Raw genomic sequence first — 18,490 nt, 5'->3', positions numbered from 1 at the left:
ATTACCCGTATATATGGTATTAGGTATATAAAATTTTTACGATCACCTAAATTATAAAAAGAAAAAACAAAACAAAACAAAAAGTAAACCGAAAAGGGTCTTGAACGGTAAAAATTATCTCTTTCCTTGCCTTAAGGTCCAATTCCAGATTAAATCCGAGCCAAAATCCATCACAAAACTGGATTAATTAAGGCATGTGCTCGATTTAGCGTTTCTGAATTAAACTCTTACGTGTATGATATTTGGATGTGTATATAATGTCTGGGGTGAGTAAAGGAAACCGAAGTTGAAAAAACAAACAAACTTGACAAAAGTTAATTAGTTTAATGGTTAAATCATGAAATGTCACCACCGACCACTTGATCTCCCATGCTGTAGTTGAAGAAGTTTGCCTCAGACCACTTTAGTAGCATACAAAAAAGAAAATAAATAAGAGGGTGTTATTCAGTTATGGATTTTTCTAGAATTGAAATGCAACACTAAAATAAACTTTTAACTCAACCGATCCATATATGTAGATGAGTTCAAAACCAACAAAAACTAAAAAAAAAACTATAGATAAATTGGTCGCATATTAAAAGATTAAAAAAACATGGTGAATTAAGTATTTATCTACAAATTATACTAAATACAACATTTTTTATGTTCAAAAAAAATTGGACTGTCATTTTATCTGTTATATATATCGGAACCACGATATGTAAAAATTTAATAAAATATCAATTTATTTTTAAATTATACTTTTTCTTAAAATAAAATAATCAATCATGAATTATTCTATTCTCGGAGTCTAAAAAAGTAAAATTTAAAACAATTTAATTTATGTAGAATAATGTTTTGTATGAAACTAATTTTGTTGTCTATAATTAACAAGATCGTTTATGTTTGCAAAAACAAAGGAAATTTTTTTTTTTTTTTTTTTTAATATCTCGAAGTTCAAGCCGAAAGGCCTACATCTCCGAGATGCAGGATCCACACCAGATTTTCAACAATGGAGGAATATAAAATATCAAAACGACATTCATATTAAGCTATGTATTATTTAAGTTTATAATTAATGATTTTAGTTAACCAAATACAGTTGATTTATATAAAATTTGGATTATCCTATTGAAAATTATGCATGTCCAAAACTTCTTATGAGATTTATATGTATAAGTTTATATAAGGGTTTATATAATTATTAATTATTTTTTACATAAAAGCCTAACCAGAGACAAACATTTTTTTTCTTCTAAATAATCTATCAATTATTAATTTCTAGAGGTTAAACTAATGTATATACATAATGTGGGTGTGAATTTTTGTTGGTTTTGTTACATTCGTTTATTTCTGTTTTCTTTATTTTTTTCAGTTAAGCTAGATTGCTAAGGAATAAAATTTGAAATTAGTTTAGCTCATTTAAACAAAATATCGGTTAGATTCAGACAGTTCAACCTATTTTGAAAATCTATTCAGTTTTTTTTTTTTATAAAATGAAAAATCCGAAGCTCATTTCTCAGTATTATAGTAGAGAAGTGATTTTTTTTGTTTAAATTAGTTTAGCATAAGCACACACAAAATTGTTTTACATTACATCACATGTGATGATGATGTGGATAAGTGTATCGATCATCCGCCAATATTTACTGATTACTGTAATATAAACATTAAAATTTCTTCAAAAATCAAAGATTCTATTGTACCTTTCTATTTCCTCTAGAGATTTCCTAATGAAGAAAAAACCAGCAAAGTCATTATCAAATTCGACCGTCCATTCGAAGACGTACACGTCTTTGTAGTCAACACCATTTACCTAACTTCCTAGAAAACCACGTAACATTGCATGTGCCTAGTTTCTCTTATATAACCCCAATCAATATATATATATATGAATATTGAAGATAACATCGTTAAATTGCTTTTAGGTTCTCATTATATCATTTCTCTTTAACTTCGCAAACTTCTCCTCGATAAAATTTCTCTCTCTAAAAAAAAACAATTAGAATCTTGCCTTTTACAGAGTAACACTACATGCCGACAATGGGGAATAAGAATTCGATGTGTGGGTTAAAAAGGTAATAATAATTGGTATCAAACGAATCTTGCTTGCTACGTTGGTTTCTATATATACAAGTATTTGTAACTCTTGTAGATAGACATATGAATATATAACTTATATGTGTTGTTGTGTATATCATCAATAGGTTTCCGAACTACAAGAAGTCTCCGATCGGTTCATTTGCGAAAAACTCATCATCTCACGACGGTATTAAAACAATCGAAGCTGTTAACAGTTGCAGTTTTTCTAGAAAAGCAGATCTTTGCATCCGTATCATCACATGGAACATGAATGGAAATGTACGTACGTATATGTACCACATATTCATCTAATTCTGCCATATGAAAAATCCTCCTTCATAAGTAGATTCAACTATGTTACTAAATGTACTATATTAATACATGTGAAGGTTTCGTATGAGGATTTAGTTGAGCTTGTTGGCAAAGAAAGGAAGTTCGATTTGCTTGTCGTTGGCTTGCAAGAAGCTCCCAAAGCAAACGTTGATCAACTTTTGCAGACAGCTTCATCTCCAACTCACGAGTAAGTAATAACTGTTTATTTCTACTTATATCCATAATAACTATACTCTACTGTTTATTTCTACTTATATCCATAATAACTAATATACCAAAAATTTGTCTTATCTTCATGTAATTTTAACATTGCAAATTAAAGTTCTATATCGAATTGAAATGCAGGCTTCTTGGGAAGGCGAAATTGCAATCGGTCCAGTTATATTTGTTTGGGCCAAAGAATTCACATACATTAGTAAAAGGTCAGATTTTTATAAATTTTTGTTTACTTCATTTTAAATTTACTGTATTTGATATTCTATGAAAATTTGTTATATTAATACTTTTACCAATTTGGATCTAAGGTTAAATTTTTCATTCATACAAATATTTATTTTAAATTTTTTACAACACTTAATTTGAAACAAAAGAAGTATTTTGGAAACTAAGAATAATAATTTTGTTTATTGTATGATTAATTGCAGAATTAAAGGCAGAGAGATATTCGGTAGGAGGATGTGGAGGTTTAATAGGAAGAAAAAAAGGAGCCGTGGCTATTCGTATTAACTACGATGACATCAAAATGGTTTTTATCTCTTGCCATCTCTCTGGTACCTATTTTTATTTTTTGGTCTAATTTCTACTCTTTTTCGTAATTTACAATTAATTAGAATTACAAATAATTATTAGTATAATCATGCAGCTCATGCAAAAAAAGTGGATCAAAGAAATACGGAGTTAAGACACATAGCAAATTCACTATTACCAAGAGACAAAAGGAAACGTGACCTTACTGTTTGGCTAGGAGATCTAAATTACAGGATCCAAGATGTCTCTAACCATCCTGTTCGATCTCTTATCCAAAACCATCTTCAATCTGTAAGTCATTTCTTCTTCTTCTTCTTCTTCTCCAAATAACAAGAATAGAAATAACAAATAACAACTATTAAAGGAAAAAAGTAGAAGAAAATTAATAAAAATATCATTTACTCTGTTTTGTTTAAAAAAATATATCTTGTTTTTTTGTTTTCTTTTCAAAATCTTGAATTAAATTAAGTACATTAATTCATTAAGGTTAATGTACTTAATGAGTTAGCCTTATAAAATACTATTCTAATATATGTAAAAGGAATAAGGTCAAAATAAAACCGAGTAATAATATGAGACAAAAATAAGTTGTCAAATTACCTTATAAAAAAGAATGGAGTGCTTTAACAAAAGAAAAAAGAAGACGAATGGAGTGAGTATACTCTCTTCAAGTATATGTAATTTAAGACAATAAGTTTTTAGAATATTTTTATTCGGTTTCATTTTTTCCGGTTGCATAAATATTGGTTTTGATTTAGCAAAATGGACTATTACCAATCGATTATAAAAAAAAAAAAATGTTTTCTATTTTATACAACTTTGGTACTCAGTTAGGTTTGCTAATCACTCTTAATCCTATTGGTTTTCATCACTTTGTGCAGGTTCTTGTGAGTAAAGATCAACTCTTGCAAGAAGCGGAGAGAGGCGAAATATTCAAAGGTTACTCTGAAGGAACTTTAGGGTTTAAACCAACCTACAAGTACAATGTAGGAAGCAGCGACTATGATACAAGCCATAAGATCAGGGTTCCAGCTTGGACAGATAGGATCTTATTCAAGATCCAAGATACTGATAATATTCAAGCAACTCTTCACTCTTATGATTCCATAGACCAAGTATATGGTTCTGATCATAAGCCTGTCAAAGCGGATCTTTGCTTGAAGTGGGTCAACAGTTAAATAAATGCATACAATTTAATATGAAGGATAATATGGTATATATGAACGGATTATTACTATTTTGAGATTATATAGTTCAAACACTTTGAGTTCTTTATTAATGTTTTTGAATGTAAGAAACTTGTAAGTTCAGAACTTCTTCAAAGTGTCAATTGAGAAAGTCTAGTTAAGCCCTTCCCTCATGCTACTCAGTTGAATGGTTACGCTTTGGTGTTAGCCTCCTTTAGCTATCTGTTACCTTGGTCCACACTAGATCACGTCTCTTTGGTTTTTTATGTCATTCATGATGTATTGTGTAGCTCTTTTTATCTCATTCATGAAGTTATGTGTAGCTCTCATCATATCCACCAATGCATTTGTTGCCTACATGTTGCCTTGTTGGTACCTTTATCTGTTGTCTATAGTTTATAAAAGTGTTTATAATTTACAATCACTTGTCGTTTTCATTTCCTTAAAACCATTTTGCTCTACAATTATACTCAAAAAACATATTTTCAGTTCTTCCATGTCTTTTCACATGCATGTAACACAAGGTTTTAACGGGTATTTTACAAGCTAAAATGGTGAATTCTAAAGCTTTTACGTATAATAAATAGTATTAATATTGTTGAGTTTTGGCTGTGATTAACGACGACATTGTATTAAAATTATGTGGTGATAGTGTGATACTAAGGATTGGCGAAATACTGATTCCCCCAAACTATTCAAGTCCTCATCTTTCTAGGTTCTAATTATTCTAATACTATATGTGTACCATAAAAAATAGCTAAGTTGTTGAGGAGTAAGCCTCCTCGAGACGGTCCAAAGAGGCTTTGAGACCATAGAAATAAAGGATATGAAAGCTAACTAAGTGTTTTAGATTCGTTCCACTCCACAACGTCAAACTAATGACATGCTTACCAAAAGAGAAAAAAAAAAACTCGATTGGTGCAACTCACTTCTTTGATCAATAAGTTCAATAGTCAAAAAGATCAGAAGAAACAAATCAAATTAATCAATCAAATCCAAGTCTCCTAAATTACTGTATGATTTCCACCAAAATTCGATGTCCAAAAGATGATAAACCCTAAACTCAAGTAGAGACAAGAAGCCAACCACTTTTGCCTTATACCTCCTAACATCACCTAACCTGAGTGAGTTTTTGTTGTCCTATAGATAGATGCTCAGATTAAGCTTTTAGTTTCCTCAGCTAACTTGTTGCTGATGACCACCGTACATTGGATAGTAAGGTGCAGCAGGATACATTCTCGGGTCAGGTTGAGGTACCATGTATCCATACCCATTGTAAAACTGTCCTCCATAGTACGGATCAACCCATTGGTTTCCATACTTATCTCTAGGCTGCAACACAACATAAAACTTGTAAGAATCAGAGATGTGTCAAGCAGAGCCATTCAAAGCTAATCACATAAGTGAAGTACTTTAGGGGGTAAAAACCACAGCAAACCAAACTTTCTTTCAAAGAGAAACCATAACAGTAGTCTTATACCAATCCATAACCAAACCAAACTAAGATCAAACAAAGCAAATGAACCACAATATTTTAAATTAAATATGTATCACAAGGCGTTTAACATTTTATGAACATTACTATAAAAAAGAGAACATTTTGATACGTTTGTTCTACACTAATGCAGATAGAAAGTGGGATTTACCTGCTTATTGGCTGGATTACGGCCCCAAGAAAGCCGGACTGTTTGTTTGCCAATTACAGTCCCATTGAGTTTTTCCAAAGCCTCCTCTGCATTTGGTCTGCAACCAAATGTTTAAAACATCAAATCTATTACCGTGAGAAACTACTTAATCCATGGTTAGATAAGGCAATTATATGTTACCTGTTAACAAACTGAACAAATCCGCATCCTTTACCAACAGGAATCTTGACAGACACTATTTCCCCGAATTCAGAGAAAGGTTGCTTTAAGTCTTCATCAGTGACACTAGAGTCAAGCCCTCCAACAAATATCTATGTTTAAAATAAAATAAAAAGAAGATCAACCTTCTCTTGTCACACAATCAAATGAAAGATACTATGAAAAAAAAAATTACTGTTGTGTTGATTGTGTCCCCTTCAGAACGCGTAAAGGCACCACTCGGCATGTATCCACCTACCAGATCCATCAAATAGTTATGTACACAAGAGACTTAAAACATATTGTTGCAATACCAAGAACCTAACATGAGCATAGATACACAAAGATATTGCATTGGAGAGAACTTACCTTGTTGTTGATAACCATTAGTTTTCCTTGGGGTAGCAGGACCGATACGCATAGCTCTACTAGAGCATTTAACACCATTCATCTCAGTCATTGCTTTGGTCCTTTCATTCTCATCTCCAAACCTCACAAACCCATACCCCTTTGATCTACCAGTATTAGCATCAAGGACAACTTTGGCAGCTTTAACCGACGGATACTTCTCAGAGAAGGTCTCGTGCAACAAAGCATCCGAAACATCTGGCGCCAAATCCCCAACAAATATAGAGAGATCAGGTCCATTGTTCTCTAACCGCTTCTCACCGGTGCTAAAACTAGCCCAGTTCAAACGAAAAGGTTGGTCAGTATTTGGCATAGGCGCCCCGTTAAACTCCTGCAAAACCTTATCAGCTACATCATGGGACTCAAACTCCACAAATCCATATCCTTCCGATGAACCATTGTGCTTATTACGAATCACCTTCAGCGAAACAATCTCTCTCTGCATTAAACATAAAGTACACACCTTTAGACCAAATTCACAAAGAAAGAAAAAAACAGAGCAAACTTTACCAACAAGTACATAGAGAAACTGAAAAAGGCATGTCAAAGCATTAAAAGTCAACGAAACAGAATCAAGAAACTGTTAATACACAATCTAAGACACTAATCAAGAGATACATAAATGTTTTGCAATAATGACAGAGAGAGAGAGAGAGAAGCAAACCTCTTCGGCGGAAGTAAAAGCAGAATTAAGATAAGCCTCATCCATCCAGTTTTGCAAATCACCAACCCAAATAGTTTTATTCTCACCATTAAAAGCGTTTTGATGCTTATTACCACGAGATTGATGGTGAAAGTGGTGGTGATTCGGATATTGATGATAAGGTGAGAACGGCATCGGTGGCGGCGGCGCGTACATCATCTGAGGCATTAACACCGGTGGATAACGCATCCAGTGTGGCGGCGGCGGAGTCGGAGATGTTTTTGGTTGATTCTCCTCTACTTCAACCGGTGGATGCGGCGGAGGATAAGGTGGAAGTGATTGATAGTCGACCAAGGGATGAGAATCCGAGGATTCGGATTCGGATTGAACCTTGACGTCTGCCATTAAATTTTGCGGCTATGTGAAGTGATTGTTTATGTGATGTGAGAGATTAGGGTTAGTAGTTTCGGTTTCGGACCAAACAGGGGAAGTTTTGAGAGTTGTGTTTTGAGAGTTGTATTAATATGGCAAAGTTTAGGTCGAAATTAAGGGTTTTTGATTCGGTTTCGGTGGTAACTGGCAAATACGGGTCCGGTTTTTGGGTTTATGTGAGTTACTAGGTTTAAAGCCATCCTAGTTTAGTGACAACCGTTGGATTGTACGGAGAGAGTTTAGATCTTAACCGTTTTTTTTTTTTTTTGTTTGTTTGTTATATACTGCTATTATGAGTGTTTGTTTTTAGATTCTCTCCGATGTTGTACTTTCCTTTTTTTCTGACTTCTTTTTTCATGCAACCGGCTTATTAATTTGGACTTCTAACTTATTTTTCAGCTTCCTTTTTTTATTTGCTAAAGATTTTTTTTTGAAACATAACAATTTCTTCGTCTATTGATAACAAATTAGGATATAATCTGAAATACACTGCATGTTAAATATTTTATTTATTTTTTAATTTTTATAAAATTAGAATTTGTTATATATTAGATTATGGTTATTTGTGTTGGTTAATAATTTTTGATAAGTTTGTGTATGGTTTTTAATGAGTCGTAAGTTTACGATATTAATAAGTTTCATATTTTTTTATTTTTTAGGACTTGACCAAAAGTATACCACATGACAATATTTTATTTTCTATTTATTAATTTTGTATTAAAATTATATAATTTAAATTTTCGATGCTTTTAGATTTAACTCGTAGAACATACGTAATTTAGTAACTTTGTATTACAAATACACATTTAGATGTGTCAAAAAAGATTAGCATTTATTTTGATATACTATAATATTGAATTTTATTGAGATGTCTCATATTAATATCGATCAAAACTCATCCCGCCATATAAACCTGTCTCCTTCTTTCAGCCGTGGGGTGGTCTTGTCCAACAGCTTGTTCTCTGATCATCATGTTGTCGCCGGTGGGATGGTGCTGATAGTTGGGGGTGATCCGCAATGTCCTGCCATTCAGAAGCGTCTCTCTTTGCTAATCGAAGATTATCGTCCCATGGAATGCACCTTTTCTGAAAAGTTAGAATATTTCGACTCTTCCATAAGCGCCAAAAGATCCATAGCGGGAGTTGTTGCAGATAGTTTGTTAAGTTGTTGTTGTACTATGATGGATCGTACAATCGGGAGATGCCAAGTAAGGCTGGATGGGTAATTCGAGATGAGTCGGGCCAATTTGTAGGTGCAGGTCAAGCGACAGGGAACCACACTTCTAATGCTCTAGAAAGCGAGTTTCAAGCTCTTCTTATCGCAATGCAAAGCTGTTGGAGCCACGGTCATAGAAAAATCTGGTTTGAAGGAGATAACAGGGAGGTGATGGAAATCCTCAATAGGAGAAAATCACGTTTTGATACCTTTAATTGGATAAGAGATGTTCAAGCTTGGAAGCAACGGTTTCAGGAATGCAGATTCACATGGATCAACCGAAAACAGAACAAACCGGCGGATATTCTTGCCAAGAGTCACTTACCCCAGAATGAACAATTTAAATTTTATGATTACATTCCGATTGTAATTTCTTCAGCCTTACAGCTGGAAAACTTTTGATCATAATAACAATGGAAAAGAAGATGTTAAAAAAAAAAAAAAAAAACTGTCTCATCTAAATCCATCCCGTCTTAAAAACATGTCTCATCTAAACCTATCTCACAATAATAACCCATCCCATAATAACTAAACATCATTTTGTTCTTTTTTATAATAATATTTTTATTTAAAATATATGTAATTCGAGTCAATTTAAAAATTTATTCTAACTGATTAAAACTTATTGAAAGACAAACTAAATATTACACTTTGATTTTGAACTATCATTAATTTATAGTAAGTATCTTCTGTTTTTGTAGAAATTAGGCAAGATCCAACTCACCCGATTGGATTCCTTAAAATGTATTTCTAAAATGTTAATATAGATCATTAGAAACTATCTCCAAACAACCAAAAAATCTTGCTTTCACTACTACTCGTCATGGAGGTTAATTGTAGATCCACTTTGATTTTAGAAAGCTTTTGTGGATTTTGGATTCTCAGTACTTGCTTGAGCCATCAACCTTGGTTTCTCCCACAATTCGCTTCCTCCTAATCGGATCGGAGAAAAAGAGGATAAATCTGAGTTCGTCTGGTTGCTAGGAACGAGATTGGAAGACGGACACGTCGGTTGTCGAATAGCTACTCCTTTTCGGAGGTTTGTACTGGATTGGTGGGTCAGAGTGTTGGTCGATAATTGAGTTTCTGATTTAAAATTTTATGTATTAAGGTAGTTATTTGTCAAGAGACACAAGTAGGAAGAGACACAAGTATGAAGAGACACAACTCATTGTGTTGTTGAGTCTACTTGTTTCCTATATATACTCATTGTATCGTCATGTAAATAACTAATAAGTTTCAGGTTCATTAAAAGTTTTCTATTTTCGTTCTTGTCTTCTTCACAAGAGAAGAGATATTTATCTCTTACTCAATTTTTTCTTTTTCTCTCAATATTCCAACATGGTATCAAAGCTTATCTTGGTCTTGGAGCATGTCCAAGTAAAAAATGGATAACAAGAATTCCGCTGTGAGAAGAAGAGAAAGAAGGAGACAACAAATCAACGGTGAGAAACCGAAGAGAAAAAAAGAAAAATAAAAAGTAGAAGAAGAAGAAACAAAAAAAGGAAGAAAAGAATAGGAGAGAGTACAATCAATTACAAACAGTTTCACATATCGTACCTTCAAGAGGAAGGCTCCAAAAAGGGATGAAGAAGATAGGAAAGCTTCTCTAAAGGCAAGGGAGAAATGGATGAGGATTTGGAGTTGTGGAAGGAGAATTCTGAAACTTTGTTCAACAATGTCTTGGTGAAGTTCAAGCATGCAAAGAAGCATCACTTGATGAAGTTGAGAATCCAACTGAAACAAGACGGAGAAGGAAGTCGCCTGTTGTAAGAAACAGAGCAAGGCTTATGATAAGAATGAAACTATGAATCTCTCTTTCTTATCCTTAAAATCCCATTACAATGAATCAAAACCCTAAATTGATAAGCTTGGAGTTACAGTTCTCCACTCTTATCTCCAAAGAACAGAGCACACAAAGCTTTAATCCTCTTTACACATCAATGATCACGCAGGATACTTTTCTCTCTACTCTCTCTTACTATTTATAAGTTTCTTCACACGTGACTCCAATCTCTCACGTGTGTTCTCACGTCCCAACTCATTACTCCAGCTTCTTCTCATGAACGTATCAGCTTACTAACAAAAGGTGTGGTTGAGTTGTGAAGAAGACTACAACACGGAGTAAGTTTCTGTTGGAAGAATAGTGCAAGGCTACTCAGCAAAAAGGTTAATCGAAGAAGAGACGTCACAAAGACGTGATTGTGATCAAAGAGAAACACCAAGCAAGAAAGGAGGATGCTTAACTCATAGAAAAAATGGTGCATAAGAGGACGCTTACCTCAGAGAAAAATGGAGCAAGAGAGGATGTTTACCTTAGAGAAAAATGGGAGCATAACAGATACATACCTCGGAAAAAAAATGAAGCACAAGAGGATGCTTACCTCAAAAAAAAAATGGAGCATAAGAGGATGTTAACCTCCGAGAAAAATGGAGCACAAAAGGATGCTTTTCTCAAAGAGAAATGGAGCATAAGAGGATGCTTACCTCAGTGAAAAATGGAGCACAAGAGGATTCTTACCTCAAAGAAAAAATGGAGAGTAAGAGGATGCTTACCTCGGAGAAAAAATGGAGCATAAGAAGATGCTTACCTCAAAGACATGGAGAAATACCGGTGGTAAGAGAAAGGCCACAAGTTCAATTGTCTTGCAGAAGAAACAAAATTGACAAAGAGTATCAAATTGTGTAACAAAGAGAAGAACAAAGGAAGAAGTTTGAAGTAAATCAGAAACTCAATTAAGGGGGAATGTTGGTCGATAATTGAGTTTCTGATTATATTAAAGTTTTATGTATTAAGATAGTTATATGTCAGGAGATCCACAAGTAGGAAGAGACAAAACTCATTGTGTTGTTGTGTCTACTTGTTTTCTATATATATATATTCATTGTATCGTCATGTAAATAACTAACAAGTTTCAGATTCATTAAAAGTTTTCTATTTTCGTTCTTGTTTTCTTTACAAGAGAATATATATTTATCTCTTACTCTGTCTTTTCTTTTTCTCTCAATATTCTAACACGGAAGCAGGGAAACCGATTGCTTTCGTCGCTTTTTTTCGGTCTCTTGATTCTCTCGTGAAGTTGTGGACCTTGCATCCGCCGGAACTCATGAACAGCTGTTTCTTTTCGATGGTATACCAAGATTCGAGCCCTTTTTCTGATTCTGTTTTGTTTTCCGATATCGTTTTTTGATACGTGTAATTCACCTTATTCCAACTCATTATAAAAAATTAATAATATTTTTTTTATAGAGAAAACAAATAAAAAAAAACAAACTACAAACCAAATATAACAAAACTACGTACCAAATTAAGCACCTAATTAGATACGGTTGAGGGAAAAGGATTTATGTTCCTCTTTCGGCACTTGATGTAGGTGTGAACCAATAGACATCTACATTACACAATTTTTTATTTTTTTTTGCCGGCGCATTACACAAATTAAATATCGGTTTTAAACATTTATATTTGTTATATGCATAACTCTTTGTATAAAAATGTTAAATAATGTATAATGTACAGAATGTTTAATTTTCTGTCCTAAAATTTCTCATTGTTCCAGCCTTTCAGGCCTTTTCGGATTTCTCCTTCTTCAAAGTATAAGATATACTACTTCACTATGTTCTATGTCTGAGATATATAAAAGGTTTTACGTAGAATCATTATTGATTGGATGTGATTTACGACGACATTGTATTAAAACTATGCGGTGATACTAAGGATTGTGCCCAACTTTTCCATTGCAAGTTCTGATCTTTCTAGGTTCTAGCTATTCTAATACTATGTGTGTACCACCAATACAAAATAGCTAAGTTTATACGCCTCCTAATTGAGACAGTCGAAAGAGGCTTTGAGACCTTAAAAATAATAAAGGATATAAAAGCTAACTTGAGGATCATTATTAGCTGTGGCCTGATGGCGATAACTACCTCCAAACACAACAACAAAATAAAACCTAAGTATTTAGACTAATAACAAAAAATAGATATAATCAATTGGTGCAACTCACTTCTTCTTGATCAATAACTTCCATAGTCAAAAGTATCAGAAGAAACAAATAAAATTAATCAATCAAATCCAAGTCCCCTAAATTACTGTATGGTTTCCACCAAAAATTCGATGTCCACTAGATGATAAACCCTAAACTCAAGGAGAGACAAGAAGCCAACAATTTTTGCCTTGTTCTTCCTAACATCACCTAACCTGAGTGAGTTTTTGTTGTCCTATAGATAGATGCTCAGATTAAGCTTTTAGTTTCCTCAGCTAACTTGTTGCTGATGACCACCGTACATTGGATAGTAAGGTGCAGCGGGATACATTCTCGGGTCAGGTTGAGGTACCATGTATCCATACCCATTGTAAAACTGTCCTCCATAGTACGGATCAACCCATTGGTTTCCATACTTATCTCTAGGCTGCAACACAACATAAAACTTGTAAGAATCAGAGATGTGTCAAGCAGAGCCATTCAAAGCTAATCACATAAGTGAAGTACTTCATGGGTGGACGTTAAAACCACACCACACCAAACTTTCTTTCAAGCGAAACCATAATAGTAGCCTTATACCAAACCAAACTAAGATAAAACTTAGTGCAACCAAATAAAATGATTGGAAATTCTTCAAAAATACTATTCTAAATTAAATATATATCAGAAATACGTTTAACATTCATGAAGTTAACATTTCATAAACGTTTTTTACCTAATACCTAACCAAACCATAAACAGAAGAAAGAAAAAAACCAAAGAACTGAACTAAATGCCCTAGGAAGTTTTATCAATGAAACTCGGATGATAAAGTCAGCTTAGATTATCTCAGACTAGGTACACATAAGGGTTCCAACACAAAACCAGTCTATCTTTAATATAAAAGAGAACAGTTTTAGGTTTTTCCTACATGATTAGACTGAAAGTGGGATTTACCTGCTTATTGGCGGGATTACGTCCCCAAGAAAGCCGAACTGTTTGTTTTCCAATTACAGTCCCATTTAGTTTCTCCAAAGCCTCCTCTGCATTTGGTCTGCAAGCAAATGTGTAAGCATCAAATCGATTATAGTACGATAAGAAAATACTTAATTCATAGTTAAATAAGATACTTACCTGTTAACAAACTGAACAAATCCGCATCCTTTACCAACAGGAATCTTGACAGAGACTATTTCCCCGAATTCATTGAAAGGTTGCTTTAAGTCTTCATCAGTGACACTAGAGTCAAGCCCTCCAACAAATATCTATGTTATAAAACAGATTAAAGGGGAAAACAAAAACAAAAGAAGATTAACCTTCTCTTGTCACATTCACATGAAAGGTTGAAAACAAGAAGATACTACGGAAAAACAATTACTGTTGTGTTCATTATGTCCCCTTCAGGACGCGTCAAGGTACCATTCGGCATGTATCCACCTGCCAAATCCATCAAATAGTTAAAGTACACAAGAGAGTAAAACATATTGTTGCAATACCAAGAACCTAACAATGAGCAGATTTCTAATGAAACTTCATAGAACTATCCAAGTAGATTATAAAACAAAGATAGTGGCATTGGAAAGAACTTACCTTGTTGTTGATAACCATTAGTCTTCCTCGGGGTAGCAGGACCGATGCGCATAGCTCTACTAGAACATTTAACACCATTCATCTCAGTCATTGCTTTGGTCCTTTCATTCTCATCACCAAACCTCACAAACCCATACCCCTTTGACCTACCAGTATTAGCATCAAGGACAACTTTCGCAGCTTTAACCGACGGATACTTCTCAGAGAAGGTCTCGTGCAACAAATTATCCGAAACATCTGGTGACAAATCCCCCACGAAAATAGAGAGATCAGGTCCATTGTTCTCTAACCGCTTCTCACCGGTGCTAAAACTAGCCCAGTTCAAACGAAAAGGTTGGTCAGTATTTGGCATAGTCGTCCCGTTAAACTCCCGCAAAACCTTATCAGCTACATCATGGGACTCAAACTCCACAAATCCATATCCTTCTGATAAACCATTGTTCTTATTACGAATCACCTTCACCGAAACAATCTCTCTCTGTATTAAACATAAAGAACACACCTTTAGACCAAATTCACAAAGAAAGAGAGATCAAACCGAGTCAGCCAGTTACATAGATATATAAGCAAACTTTGTCAGCAAGTACAGAGAGAAACTGAAAAAGGCAACGTTTTTAAGGTCAAAGCATTAAAAGTCAACGAAAACAGAATCTAATCAAGAGATACATAAATGTTTTGCAATAATGACAGAGAGAGAGAAGCAAACCTCGTCGCCGGAAGCAAAAGAAGAATTAAGATAAGCCTCATCCATCCAGTGATGCAAATCACCAACCCATATGGTTTTATTCTCACCATTAAAAGCGTTTTGATGCTTATTACCACGAGATTGATGGTGAAGGTGGTGGTGATTCGGATACTGATGATAAGGTGGGAACGGCGGCGGCGCGTACATCATCTGATGAGGGATTATCACCGTTGGTGGATACCGCATCCAGTGTGGCGGCGGAGTCGGAGATGTTTTTGGTTGATTCTCCTCTTCTTTCGCCGGCTGTTGCGGCGGCGGAGGCGGAGGAGGTGGTTGATTGTCGACCACTGGATGAGAATCCGAGGATTCGGATTCGGATTGAATCTTGACGTCTGCCATTAAATTTTGCGGCTATGAGGTGTTTTGTGATGTGAAGTGATTGCTATGTGATGTGATGTGAGATTAGGGTTAGTTTCGGTTTCGGACCAAACAGGGCAAGTTTTGAGAGTTGTGTTTGAGATATCTATTAATGGCAAAGTTTAGGTCGAAATTAGGGGTTTTAATCCGGTTATTGTGGTAACTGGCAAATACGGGTCGGGTTTATGGGTTTCTGTGTGTGTTCTGCTAGGTTTTAAAGATACGGTTTAGTTCTGACCTAGTTTAGTGAAAACCGTTGGATTGTACGGAGAGAGTTAGATCTTGACCGTAGGTTTTTGATGATTGTTTGTTTTGTTTCTATTATGAGTGTTTGTTTTTTAGATTCTCTCGTATGTTGTACTTTTCTTTTTCTGCTTTTCTTTTTTCCTTTTTTGTTTATTATTTTCTTAACTTATTTTTTGGTTTTACTTTCTAGTTTTTAAATAGAGGAAAAAGAAAAAAATTGTGAAACAAAATATCTACATAAAGATTGTTGCTGCAAAACTAACATTTGAGAAATGGGATTAGAGAAAACTAACATTTTAAGATTGTTGATTTAGGAACCTTTTAACTTGTAATTTTTTTTTTAACTAACCCAAGTTTAGTGCGACGTAGATAACTTAATTAGAGTAGTAATTAATTAACAAAAGAGTTTTAAAAAAAATCAATTATTATGTGCGATGTTGATAGTTTTTGTTTTGTTTTCATAAAGAGTTAAAGACGATGTAGGTAGTTTAGTTAGTGACTAATTAATTGCCAAACAAAAATCTTCAATGTCATGAATTTGAATATCTAAAGTAAAGGGTAGAGTAATATAATTTTTGGTAAACAAAACCTTTCATTCTTATTTTTTGGAAATGAAACAAAATGCCTCTAAAGATTTTTGGTAAAACAAAACCGTTCATTTCTTATGTAACATTCGCATCCATGTTAAAAAATATGAAAATAGAATATGCAGCTCCGTTAATGTCAACCTCCCATATGTGAGTTCCTCGCCGATGGCAGATATGAGAGTACTTAATAACTTTACCATGAACCAATCAGTAATCTTCTTTCCAAGTACTATTCTCAAATCAACAAAATAAATATACTTAAGAGTTGGCTCTTGAAGGAGAACCTTATATTTGGAAAGATGAGGATTTGAAGGCTTGCCTAGGGAAGAGTTTGCTCATGGCAACAGCGATGCGGAGTCGAGTTCTTTGAAACTGAGACAATCATGAATCTTCTTAGAATCAACTAGATGGGTTATCGCTTGTGTTTTTTCCTTGTTGCGTTTTATTGTAGTTTTCATTCTTTTTGTTAGCTTCTCAGTCTTTTCCGATATTCGTGTATTTTCTGTTAAATTTTTTGAAAATTGTATAAATACTTAGCATTGATACCAAAAATAAAAATATAAAAGAAAAGAAGATAAACAAAGATGGTAAAGCAAGGAAAAAAAACGAGGGACCTAAAAGACTGAGATTGGGTATTAATTAATAAAAGCTTCATCTCAATGAGCATATCGTTAGTCCATAAACATTTTGAATATTTTAACTCTGTTATTCTATATCGTCTAAGAATTCGTATTTAGAAATAATTTAACCATTGACCCAAAACAAAGCGTGATAAGTAAATATTTCCTACTAAACTTCTTCTTAAAGTGTTTTCAGTTAGGTCTATATTTAATGAAACCCATTGATCAACTAGCAATCATAGACAGTTTAGCAAGGGATTTATCATTAATGTATATATTAATTTTTAAAAGCAATTCATTCATTATATAATCTTACAATACGTGACAGTGTAACAAACCCACGACAAAGACATAATGATCATAGTACTGTCAAAACATTGAAATGATAAAGTGATGTCCAAACACCCCTTTAGCATTAGAAGACAAGTCTGAATGAAAATACATGTAATTTTCTATATGATATAAGATTATGACGTATGATATGATCGAATCAATGTCGCCCGTTAGAGTGTCCAACGCCTGGGCTGTTTCCGGGATTTGTTGGCCTAAAGTCTGTGGGGTGGGCAATGACCTCCTTCTGAAGGACACCACGCCGTGTATATGTGACCACAATGCTAGGATGCTCGGCCTCAGTTTTTTTATAAATTCCCTCAATCTCTAACGAAGTAGTTTTCAAATGTCTCTCTTCTGTGTCCTGAATTCCATGCAAAACCACCAATGCAAGGAAAAAAATGGATGTAGAAACTGACCTATTCGACATTCCCATGAGCCGGGGACAAAGACAAATCGATAAAATATAAGAATATGTAAAACAAAACAAGGTAAAATATGTCTTTTTTTGTGAAAGAAAATATATGTGTTGGATTGGAGAACATAAGGTGTGGAAACTAGAAGAATGTGATTTTCGATATTTATATAGAAAATACAAGAGAAGAGCATTTGTCTTAAATAAAATCTAAAATGTGGGGAAATTTTTTACTTCAAAAATGGAATGATGATGTTTTATGATGTCTGAGTATATTATGTAATCCAGGTGATTCATACTTCCATATGTTTCCAACTTTCCATGTCTGCTCTGTATTGTATACATGGCCCATGCATTTACATGCTCAGTTTATTTCATGTTTATTTGGATCATATTATTCAGGACCAATGTGTGTGAAGCTCCCTAGGAACTTAATATGCTACTCTGTCTGTTACTAAATAATAGATTTTTTATCTTGTTTTTCAAAAATATTTGTTTTTTAAAATAAAGTTTTTAGGTTATCTACGCAATATTTATTAGTTATTTTGATGAAATGTAAACTTCAAAAAAAATATTTGAATATTATCGGTTTAAATAATTTAAAACTGTAAATCATAAAAAATATATATATATATATATATTTATAGTCAGCTTTTAATATATTTTCTTAATATATGTGAAAACTCTAACAAATGTTTTTATTTAGAAACAGATAGAATATAGGAATTTTTAATTTAAGACGAGCATTCAGAGATATATTGGAGG

General features: G+C 33.7%; 6 protein-coding genes across 12 annotated transcripts; 3 read left to right on the top strand and 3 right to left on the bottom strand.

Annotated features, from left to right (window-relative positions):
• Window positions 1-1,819: 1,819 nt before the first annotated feature.
• On the top strand, window positions 1,820-4,785 carry 5PTASE11 (inositol polyphosphate 5-phosphatase 11). 4 transcript variants are annotated; one of them, NM_103644.3, is made up of 7 exons: window positions 1,820-2,057; window positions 2,187-2,340; window positions 2,451-2,581; window positions 2,740-2,816; window positions 3,039-3,164; window positions 3,257-3,432; window positions 4,023-4,723. In NM_103644.3, the coding sequence occupies exons 1-7, from the start codon at window positions 2,014-2,016 to the stop codon at window positions 4,317-4,319; spliced, it is 1,005 nt and encodes a 334-aa protein (NP_175182.2). In that variant the 5' UTR covers window positions 1,820-2,013; the 3' UTR covers window positions 4,320-4,723. The 4 variants fall into 4 exon arrangements, with proteins under 4 accessions (NP_175182.2, NP_001322725.1, NP_001185162.1 ...); NM_001198233.1 differs by having other exon boundaries at window positions 1,953-2,057; window positions 3,039-3,077; window positions 3,359-3,432; window positions 4,023-4,745; NM_001333274.1 differs by having other exon boundaries at window positions 1,892-2,057; window positions 3,257-4,785.
• Window positions 4,786-5,185: 400 nt separating this feature from the next.
• RBP47C' (RNA-binding protein 47C') lies at window positions 5,186-7,877 on the bottom strand. 2 transcript variants are annotated; one of them, NM_103643.3, is made up of 6 exons: window positions 7,245-7,877; window positions 6,542-7,019; window positions 6,369-6,427; window positions 6,155-6,285; window positions 5,975-6,071; window positions 5,186-5,660 (listed from the first exon to the last, which is right to left on the bottom strand). In NM_103643.3, exons 1-6 carry the CDS (start codon window positions 7,626-7,628, stop codon window positions 5,505-5,507), a joined length of 1,305 nt encoding a protein of 434 aa, NP_175181.1. In that variant the 5' UTR covers window positions 7,629-7,877; the 3' UTR covers window positions 5,186-5,504. The 2 variants fall into 2 exon arrangements, with proteins under 2 accessions (NP_175181.1, NP_001321088.1); NM_001333273.1 differs by having other exon boundaries at window positions 5,189-5,660; window positions 6,155-6,427; window positions 7,245-7,810.
• Window positions 7,878-7,908: 31 nt separating this feature from the next.
• AT1G47497 (Polynucleotidyl transferase, ribonuclease H-like superfamily protein) lies at window positions 7,909-9,301 on the top strand. 2 transcript variants are annotated; one of them, NM_001198232.1, is made up of 2 exons: window positions 7,909-7,923; window positions 8,292-9,301. In NM_001198232.1, the coding sequence occupies exon 2, from the start codon at window positions 8,856-8,858 to the stop codon at window positions 9,270-9,272; it is 417 nt and encodes a 138-aa protein (NP_001185161.1). In that variant the 5' UTR covers window positions 7,909-7,923; window positions 8,292-8,855; the 3' UTR covers window positions 9,273-9,301. The 2 variants fall into 2 exon arrangements, with proteins under 2 accessions (NP_001185161.1, NP_001077686.1); NM_001084217.2 differs by lacking the exon at window positions 7,909-7,923 and having other exon boundaries at window positions 8,177-9,301.
• A 1,195-nt stretch (window positions 9,302-10,496) lies between these two features.
• On the top strand, window positions 10,497-11,365 carry AT1G47495 (uncharacterized protein; the record flags this gene model as incomplete). The annotated part of the gene is made up of 3 exons (NM_148565.1): window positions 10,497-10,639; window positions 10,979-11,039; window positions 11,141-11,365. 3 exons carry the CDS (start codon window positions 10,497-10,499, stop codon window positions 11,363-11,365), a joined length of 429 nt encoding a protein of 142 aa, NP_683406.1.
• Window positions 11,366-12,834: 1,469 nt separating this feature from the next.
• Window positions 12,835-15,837, bottom strand: RBP47C (RNA-binding protein 47C). Of its 2 annotated transcripts, NM_103642.3 has the most exons (6): window positions 15,132-15,837; window positions 14,426-14,903; window positions 14,214-14,272; window positions 13,970-14,100; window positions 13,793-13,889; window positions 12,835-13,283 (listed from the first exon to the last, which is right to left on the bottom strand). In NM_103642.3, the coding sequence occupies exons 1-6, from the start codon at window positions 15,507-15,509 to the stop codon at window positions 13,128-13,130; spliced, it is 1,299 nt and encodes a 432-aa protein (NP_175180.1). In that variant the 5' UTR covers window positions 15,510-15,837; the 3' UTR covers window positions 12,835-13,127. The 2 variants fall into 2 exon arrangements, with proteins under 2 accessions (NP_175180.1, NP_973984.1); NM_202255.2 differs by having other exon boundaries at window positions 13,970-14,272.
• A 1,401-nt stretch (window positions 15,838-17,238) lies between these two features.
• Window positions 17,239-17,878, bottom strand: AT1G47485 (carboxy-terminally encoded peptide protein). The gene has a single exon (NM_103641.2). It carries the CDS (start codon window positions 17,744-17,746, stop codon window positions 17,471-17,473), a length of 276 nt encoding a protein of 91 aa, NP_564508.1. The 5' UTR covers window positions 17,747-17,878; the 3' UTR covers window positions 17,239-17,470.
• Window positions 17,879-18,490: the final 612 nt, after the last annotated feature.

This window comes from Arabidopsis thaliana (assembly GCF_000001735.4).
Source record: "Arabidopsis thaliana chromosome 1 sequence".
Lineage (NCBI taxonomy): Eukaryota > Viridiplantae > Streptophyta > Magnoliopsida > Brassicales > Brassicaceae > Arabidopsis > Arabidopsis thaliana.
Note: the sequence above shows the minus strand (reverse complement) of the source record. Positions and strands in the feature narration are given on the sequence as shown.